This window comes from Channa argus, chromosome 20 (assembly GCF_033026475.1).
Source record: "Channa argus isolate prfri chromosome 20, Channa argus male v1.0, whole genome shotgun sequence".
In the NCBI taxonomy this organism is placed as follows: Eukaryota; Metazoa; Chordata; class Actinopteri; order Anabantiformes; family Channidae; genus Channa; species Channa argus.
In genome coordinates, this window is record NC_090216.1 from 16,686,538 (window position 1) to 16,696,070 (window position 9,533).

The 9,533-nt window shown below is 44.1% G+C and overlaps 1 protein-coding gene across 1 annotated transcript in view; it reads right to left on the reverse strand.

Annotated features, from left to right (window-relative positions):
- Positions 1-8,869, reverse strand: part of cacna1g (calcium channel, voltage-dependent, T type, alpha 1G subunit) — a 256,257-nt gene extending 247,388 nt beyond the window's left edge. Inside the window, exons 1-2 of the mRNA XM_067487999.1 lie at positions 7,496-8,869; positions 6,714-7,033 (exon numbers count right to left, since the gene is read on the reverse strand). Coding sequence (XP_067344100.1) covers positions 6,714-7,026 — 313 coding nt within the window. The 5' untranslated portion in view covers positions 7,027-7,033; positions 7,496-8,869. The remainder of the gene's footprint in view (positions 1-6,713; positions 7,034-7,495) is intronic.
- Positions 8,870-9,533: the final 664 nt, after the last annotated feature.

The following is a 9,533-nucleotide window of genomic DNA, read 5'->3' on the forward strand; positions in this document are numbered from 1 at the left end:
CATATTCAAAGGCATATAGAAAAAAACTGACACCTCCACAAAACAGCTGGGAGAAAAGCTTGCACTCGTTTCTTCTTAATTCTGGGGCTTGCTAACACTCAGCGAGAGCCGGCACACATGTACCCATCAACATCTATACATAAATCGATCTAAGTGTAGGCACAAAACACATGCACGCGTGCGCACACACACACACACACACACACACACATGCAGAGTGAGAATGCTAATGGCTGGCAGACCACTGCAGAGCTTGTGGTTTGCCCCTGAATCACTTTGGTCAGAGCAGCCAGGCCCGGCCCCCAAACACACGCAATGTGTTACCATACACTTGAATAACCGGGTTACTTAGAGAAAGCAGGTTATAAAGTTAACCAGAGGACGATGATAGATTAACCAGAAAAATACAGCTCCAGTATGAATCCTAAAATGCAGCACTCAGTGTTTAGATCAATCTGCTAAAGCTTTTCATTGGATGGCAGACGCCGCCAGCGTGCTAGAGGAGTTTCCATCAATTATATGAGTTTCAGACACTTGGTAATTAGTGTCCAGAGCACCATGATGTTGTTTCCTTGGAATGTGTCTATTAATTCGAGTTAAAAGCCAAATATGACTTCATATAACAGCCAGCAAGCACAGGCATGCAACGGCTGACATAACTTGTATCGAATGGTGAAATCATTATAATCCACAGCACTGATCCCATCATTAAAACTCCATTACCACAGCTCTCAATTTCTCTTTTTACTAAAACAAATCCTAATTCTATTCACCAATTCACCTTGCTTGATATTCAGCTCCCATCAGTGAAACACGTCTCTGCTGTGTTTTTGGTGGATTAGGCTGAAAGGCTTTTAATGCAATGTTCTTCAGAAACGGTTGAATTTTATTTGCTGGATTTATTTAAATCAAACGTAAAACAATAACATATTGAGTTTGACTTTGGAGCAGGGGAAATTACAAAATAGGTCATTAAAATCTGTGAACTGCATGAACTCCCATTTCACCACAATACAGTATTTGAGCAAAGCCTGTTGAATAAAGTTTAAAACAGACTTTGACATAGTCTATAGATTGATTTCTGTTAGCTGTAAGATTGTCTTCATTCCTTGAGAGACTACTTAAGAACTGTACATGCCAGAATTGGAGCTTGTTGGTATAGTAGTCTGTATTTGTGACTGTCCTGCGGGACAATTTGTGTGCAGTGCATATGTGATGAGCTTGTCTTAAGCCATGTTACACCATGTTCATAAATATAAACTCAATTTAGTACTTAAATGGAGCAGGGTACTTTGACATGTTTTTGAGGAAGCCATTTTATCTGTGGACCTTCAACCTATTTGCTATTTGATCAGTGTGTGTGTGTGTGTCTGTGTGTTGGAGCTGAAAATCAATACATCCATGGTAAAAAAATGAAGCAAATGAAGCAATGACATATAGAAACAAACAGACTTTAGTGCATCATCCAGTGCATTTTACACCAGCACAACTATATTTAAACCGTTGATTTCCATACTCTCTCTCTCTGAGAGATTTCGGTGAACTGGGATCCATTAGCAACTAGCAGCAGCAATTTGCAACATAGCACTAAAAAAACCAGCATTTTTTTTTTTTATAATAGACAGATTTTGGGCCAGGCTGAGATATACCCAGCTGTTTTCACTGCACAACATACTAATGCATTTCACCCTGTGCACCAAAGGAACAGGTCTTCCCAAGAAAAACCCCCCAAAAAACAGGTACTTAGAAAAGAAAGAGCTTGAAAGAGCGGACTATATGTTGAAAGCATAGCACTGCAGAAACCAGCAACAGAATAAGTAGCAGGCTGTAGACAAAGAAAACTTGTGCTCAGTCTATTTGCAGTTTAACAGCCTAAACAAAGCTCCTCATTAAGAACAGACCTCATACTGCGTCGTCTACTCACACCTTGCTGCAGTCGGAGCTCTGCTTTGCTCCCTTTCCCTGTCTCTCTCTCTCTCTCCCACTTTCTAATTGTCAGTGTTGTTATTCATCAATAATTGGCACTTTTCCGTGTGGTGGTTGCTGAATCACTGAATATCACATAAGAACTGTATAGAGTGTCAGGAGTTTGTCTTTGCCAGTAAACTGATCTATCACTGTTGTCAGTGAATCAGTGTTTGGACCGGGTTCAACACATTCTGCTAAAAGAACCTTCACTTTCTTCCAACAACCTTGGTGCCTGCGACTGCAGGTTGACTGTACAGCAGATGTAAGTCGGGTACAAAGCGCACACATTAGGGTTGTATGATATGGAAAACAAAACACTAGAACACTTAGTCTGGTATATATGGCCAATGATATTTGGATTGAGATATAATAAGCACTCATTTCCTTCCACCGGAGCCAAGAGAGAAAAGGCTCCGTGACAAATCAAATTCCTACCAACAATAAATTCGGAATGTAACCAAGGCTTTCTAGCACAGACACGCGCAAACATACAAACACACACACCTACATAAATACCAGTTACAGCGAGTGCTGAATGTTCTGGACTGCAGACGCATTCTCATTAGAGTTCTTTGGTTGGCAAGTTTCATTCCACCTCTTAGTTTCCACCTTAAAAGCAAAATTGTAAAGTGAGACCCATCTAATAATTCCACAAATGCAACTTGCCCTTATGACATCTCACCTTCTTAACGTTTTCCTACATCCCCCAAATTGGCTTTTGTTCACCCCCCGGAAAATGCACCTGAGCATTTATCCGATGGGTTTTTGTTGCAGTGAGCGATAGCAGCACTATATACACTATGCACACTGCTGGCTGAGCCAATCCGGTTGATAAGCTAAAAGTCTACGCTAAGCATATGCTAAATTGAGCACTTACTGTACAGATTTAATACGATAGTATGTGCAGCGGATGCAAAGGCACTAATGCATACACACATCCCTTTGCAGCAAGTTTTTTACATGCAAAATACATTACATGCTCCGTGGGACAAGAGTCTAGTTCCTCCACACACAAACACGTAGTTTAAAAAGGTATTGCACAATTAAGCAAATGAATACTTCATCACACAGCGGTGATGTCATGCCAACGTCCTGCTGAGGTAAAGAGAACATACACATTGAGAGAGATGTACACACATTCACTCACTGCCTACAGTATGACAGAAGTTCTGATTGAGTTAACACTGAAGATCAAACAGCAAGAGGTTGGAAATTCTCTAAGTAACTTAGGAGAAAGGGCTGGGGAGCAAATATGAAAGTACAGTTGTTGGCAGGTACAGGCCTACTTTTTTACCTCCTAAAAAGTGCTCTCTGAAACCCAACTCGGCTCTCCAACTAAGCCTCGCTTTTTATTTTATTTTTTTCCCCTCAACCCTGTTCTTCTATTTTCTTCCCTCACCAGCCAACATGAAGCTTTTAACACCAAGAGGAAGATGGGGGGGTAAAAGCAGGGTTCGCAGGAAAAGAGAAGCAGCGGAGAAAAGAGGAGGGGTGAGGAGGGCAGGGGGGGGGGAACATTTTCTGCTGATTAAGTAAGTGTTCGCTTCAGCTTCTATTATTTGACAGACACAAAATGTGAAAGCCTGCTTTGCTGAAATCCAGGGCACGAGGGCGAAACAGAAGGGGCAAAAAGCTCATCAGTAGAATATCGCACCAAAATCCCTCCACTCCCTTGAGCACAAGTGGTTTTGTTGGCCGTCCAATGAGGCTATTTCAACGTGGTGACAAACACCTAGTCTGGCCAGGTGTCCTCCCTCACTGTTCTCGGCCGTGTAATCCTCTGCTTAAATCAGCGTGAGCAAAGCATAGAGAGCACTGGGCGAGTTCCCAAACTCCCCTCCTCCTCCTACTTCTCGTCTCCCCGCCAGAGAGGAGACACCTACGGGAGTCCTGAGGAAGTGTGTGTGTGTGTGTGTGTGTGTGTGTTTGTGTGTGTGTGCTGCTTACACAACCTCACTCCTGCACACAAACAAGCTCTCACTCTCTATCATACACAGATTCTGCAGGAATCATTAGCAATACCAGCAGAGGGAATTTTACACAGGCAATGTGCCGGGCAAAACATCACTCAGAGTGTGCACCCTAGGGGTCTTCAATTAGACCCTAAATACCTCTGTGAGTATCCAGGGGTCCTAATTACTTCAGACTGTTTAAAATGGCCGCCGGCCGCCTGAAGCCGAGGGCCTACCGAGGATATGCCTGTTTAGAATAGATTCTGGCCCTGAGATCATTCGGGTTTTCCTGTGTTGTTGGTCTACGGCATCAGAAGAAGCAGCCTCTGTGCATCACAGCCGAGGCAGAGCCAGATGCCGTTGCTGCGCGGAGGACATATTTATAGCAAGAGAATGAGGGACGGGATTAATTCTCGAACCAGAGAGCAGAGAAAATGAAAGAAAGAGAGAGAAAGAGGGAGACCTGGTGTGGAGAGGCAGCAGCAGAGGAAGAGAGGAAGAGTCAAATTATAACTAATGATACATCTGCTCTCTTGGACACAAAGCATCACTGTGCACACAGATTCGTGTGCACACACACACACAAATACAAGAACACACACGGGGGGGCCACAGAGACAGATCGATTTCACTAACGTTACAACGCATTACGGAAGCGATGACCTTTTTCTAAATTAGTAAGTTAGTACAGATACACATGCAAGTTCAAACACAGTGACAAATTACCCAGCATTCATTTCAGTACTTTCAAATCCACATTACATCAAAGCACAGAACTGCTGCTGAATGAAAAGCATTAGCCACCATCTGAAAAAAAATCAGATTCCAAGACAAACTATCATAAGTTTGTGACGCAGTTGGCAATACATGCAGAAGTGAGAGAATGGTCTACACATTTGAATTCCCCCTTTAAGGTACACACGTTAAGGCCAAGTGCAAAATCGTACCATTAATCTCACCAAACAGAGCTTGAGGATAAACAGCCACAAGCAAAGAAAGAGGCTGCGAACAGTGATAGCACCTGTGCACCAGCCCTCAGCAGAGATGGGACTCGGTCAGCGGGGTCAGGGTCCGCTGTCCACATGACAAAGCTGAGTTGTGAGGTACTTTCAGGATCTAATAGCCACTTAACAGGAAATGAACAAAAATATAACTGATTAACTGTTCAAACCTACTTCCAGTTTCTTGGCTATGACAAATGGAGGAAGAAAAACAAACAGGAAAAGGTCGCATTTCACCTGTCTGTAGTATTTTACACACTGAACTATTAACTAATTAAAGCTAATCCACACTTAACTAGAACCACTGGTGATCTATGTGCTGCCAACACGGTACATATTGGTGAAAAAACTGTATCAGCATAAAATCCTGATACTATCTGATATCCTTCAGATACATAATCGGTACTTTAAGCCCACCCAGCCATCTCAGCTACAGTCCTTTACATAGTGTAAACTGATGAGACATTAAGCAAAATAAAGACACGACAACCGCCCCAGCTGTCCCAATGCACAGCTTCTTGGAATTTGTAGTCGTAACATGGGGATCCCAGTAAGGGGGCTGTAAAGTGCAAATGTTTGAGAACCCATGACTTGGACAACAGTATCAAGAATCGCTTGTGCTCACTAAGCAGCCGCTGGGGACTCATGTGCCCCCGCTGCTAAATAAAAAAAAAAAAAAAAAGTCTATTTGTAAGACCTTTAAAGATTTGACATTTACAGACATGGAAATCAGCTGTGATCGCTGGGAGACCAGGGGAGAATAAAGACGGGAGAGAAAGATGAAAGGAGGACAACTGGGAAACAAGTGGGTATAAATAGAGGGGCGACAGCAAGCAGCATCGTGGACATCAGTCCGTCTGGGATATGGGGGACCGGGGGCTGGAGGAGATAAACCCGGGTGACTTTACGATTTAAAACTGTGATAAACGTGGAAGCGGAGAGTGTTAGGATGTGAAGCAACAGACGAGGCAGAAGGGATGGATGGAGAGAAGGTGGCGTGGGAGGAAGGAGCAGACGTAATCTGAATGACATTAACACGCACACACACACACGCACACACACACACACACACAGCACCTAGGAGAAAAAAACAAAACAAAGGCTGTCTGAAACCTCCACAGTGGTATCAGGGAACATTCCTTCCCATAGCTCACTCACATCCAGATACAAAGACCTCACACACGTGTACATTGCAGAAAAGAGTCTCTAGTGAGTTCATCCTCTCCCAGTTCCCTTCTCTCCAGAGAACTGAATCAGTGCAGGTCTGTACAACTATGAATCAATAATACACTCCAGTGGCAGGAATGATTCAATAAAGCTCTGTGACTTGAACAGACTCCACCACTCATTTTGCTATTCACCCAGAGGAAATGCGATGGCTCAATAAACAGCCACTCAGCCAGGTGTGTATCAATAAACCAATTCCATCATTTCAATTCCTAATTATAGCCCCTCGCTGTAGGCTCAGTCATATGAGGGTTAGGAATAATCACCAGACAAATCAGAGCATGAAGTGGGAACACACGTGCACGCTCACACACACCTGTACACAGGGGACCAACAGACAGTTAGTCACACAAACACACACATATTAGGTCAAGAAACTTGTTCACCAGATACACACCAAAAGAAGGTGACTAGATGGCGCGCGCGCGCAATCTCGTAGTAACGCGATAACTCTCGAGGTCAACTAGACAAGCCGCACAGCCAAGCAGGTGTTTCCTACCTGCCACAGGTGGAAGCCAGTGCACATGTGCGCATGAGCAGATTCCTATCTCATATGTAAAAGGATATGGGTTGCAAACCATCTTGAGACACCAGCTCCGAGGCCGGGTTGTTTGTTTCAAGTAGAAGAAAACCACGGGGGCCAGGGTGGGGTAGGGAAGGATCTCTCCGCCGCTCGTCGACGCTTCTTCCCCGCCCGTAGAGATCCCATCAGGTGCTGGGGACGCCGGCTCTACCACCAAGTCGCCGCGCTCCTTGCCTCCAGTCCCGACCCCGGACAGGTCGTTGAGCCGGATGAAAGTCCTCGGCAGAGAGGAGCGACCCTCCGAGCCCCTGGCGTCGGGTGCCCCGGAGAGATTTCCCCCATCCTCGGCCATCATTCACCTCCTGCAGACAATGGGCGACCATAAACATGTGACTACATACAGTAAATGATGCTTAAGCGTCCACAGCAGAGACAGCATTGGACTAAATCTACCAACTTTGCAGCATTAAATCTAATAATGAACTGGACGACAGTGGTGGCATTGGAGGAGTTATTTTAGGAAAATATGCGCACACCTCACCGAAAATGTATTATACAAATGAGTTTTTGATGATACAAATCGACAAGTGCATATTGTTATCACAGGCTGACAAATGCAATTGAGCTTCTAACTAATCTCCAAAAATTGAAGAGGGCTTCGCATTCCATGTATCTGAAGCACTGCCAACATCCTTCAGCCAAAACAGACCGGATTGTTTTAATCCCAAACTTCAGCAGCAATAACCATCTACCCGCATAACAGGGATTCGCTGCAGTAATTTAGCTAGACGGGTGCAGGAGCATCTTTGAGTTGGAATTATTACCTGTAATGAACTCGGTCGATGTGCCCAAAGCGCGCTCAGTCATCGCATGATCAGTTTTGGTCGTGGCTTATATAAAGTCCACACCAGTCTGGAGAAAGAACCCGGTTGTAAGATGGGGAGACGAGGAGGGAAGAGATAAATACGAGGGAGCAGAGGGGACCAGATGGAGAAGAAAGAGGAGCGGGTCTTGCGGGTTTCTTTGGTGCGTCTTGCGACCTTATAGTTTCCAGGTGCTGCGCTGCCGCTGCTGCGCGGGTCCGTGTCAACAGACGCGATGCGCCCAGGCCCTGGTCTCCGCTGTCCTCTCAAACGAATCTCTCCAGGGGCCTCAGCAACACTTCTCACTCATCCTCCGTTAGGAAAAAAAAAAAAAAAAAACCCACCAAACTTGGATGTGTGTGCCTACTTTTGCGGCGCGGAGCCTTCAAATATTCAAATATGAAAAAGGCGCAGAAACTTATTTATGATTCCCTCCTCCTCCACTGATCTGATGGACGAATAACGAATGATAACGTGAATGAATAATCGACTGGTTTCCCTTCGGCGTCCCCCTGCTGCTCTTCGTCCTTTCTAATTAAGAATCCAGTACTTTTGGGTGCATCCACAGGCGGTTTTCAGCGCATATCCTAAATCAGCGTTTTAAAGATCCACGGAGATGCTGCTGCTCATCCCGTCGCTGAACTCAAACGGGCGTCAGAGAGACGGGCTTGGAGAATTTCTAGATGTCACAAACACCTCCCCTCTCCATTGCTGCACATACGAAGCACCGGGCGCTCCTGCTCTCACTCTTGTCCAGACTGTATTCACTCGGTTCCGTCCATCAGCAAAGCTCACACAGCTGGATCCTAACTTCTCACTCCCCGCCCAGCAGCCGCCCGCTCTGCGCCAATCACAGCGCGGCCTGACTTGGCGCCCAGTCTTCACTGGCTGTGCTCAGTGTCAATCTGAGGTGCACGGTGGAGAGGAGGGGGTGGGGGGAAACAGCTGGAATCTTATTTTTAGCTGTCAGCCAATAGGAAGCATGAGAGTGGTGGCATTAGAGCAGCACTGCAGCGTGATTGGTGCAGAGCTTCTTTATGGCCAATTTTGACCTGAAAAAGTTGCCACATGGTGGAATTTGACTTTGGCTGTGGTTATTAAAGATGTTTACTTTATTATTGCATAGGGAACTTGGTTTGCAGAAGGGACACAATGACATACAACATATAAGTCATGTGCACAAGTGTTTTATAAGAAGGTATTTTAAAAAATTACAAAATACATGTACTGTATAAAATAGCCTATATATTGAAACACAAACACATATAATTTTGCAGCATAAATGATGATGGAATTAATGATTTTATTCACCGGGGGCTTCAATACATTGTGAACATTGTGGTTGTAGCAAGTTATGAATTTTAATTAAAACAAAACAAACAAACCACACAGAGTCTAAATGTGATTATTTTACCCTCACAAATCCTGTTTAACATGGGCTTTGTATTATAAAACCGTCTTTAAGATGATCCAAAGTAAAACCGCTGTTATTGTGTGTCTGCTTTGTATATTATGGGCTTGTATATAATATAAATGGTTAGGATGCTCATTAAAAAAGACACATTTTGTCTTATTGGTCAGTTAGCTAAATGTATCACATACTGTATTATTGTGTATTTATGATCTGTAAAGCTGCAGAATGTTTAGTGCAGACTAACTAAACAAAGCCTGTTGATGACGGTAACAACATATTTCACTGTAACATGCAAAGAAGATATCAGTATAGAAGGTTTGTTACAGCATTGTGGGCTGTCTTGGGGGGCTGTTCATAAATGCATTTGCTTGGCTGGTAAGTAAAATTATTATGCAATTCAACTATCCAACAGTGTGCAGTGGGGGCAGGAGACCTGCCAACTGCCCCACCTACCTGCTGAGAACTCAATTGGTATTGGCTTCAAATAATTACAGAAACTAAATGTCAAAAAACGGTCAAAGCACTAAAAACTGTAAATGTTATGTTAAAAATTAAAATGTAATAAATGTGCTTTTTCACTAATGA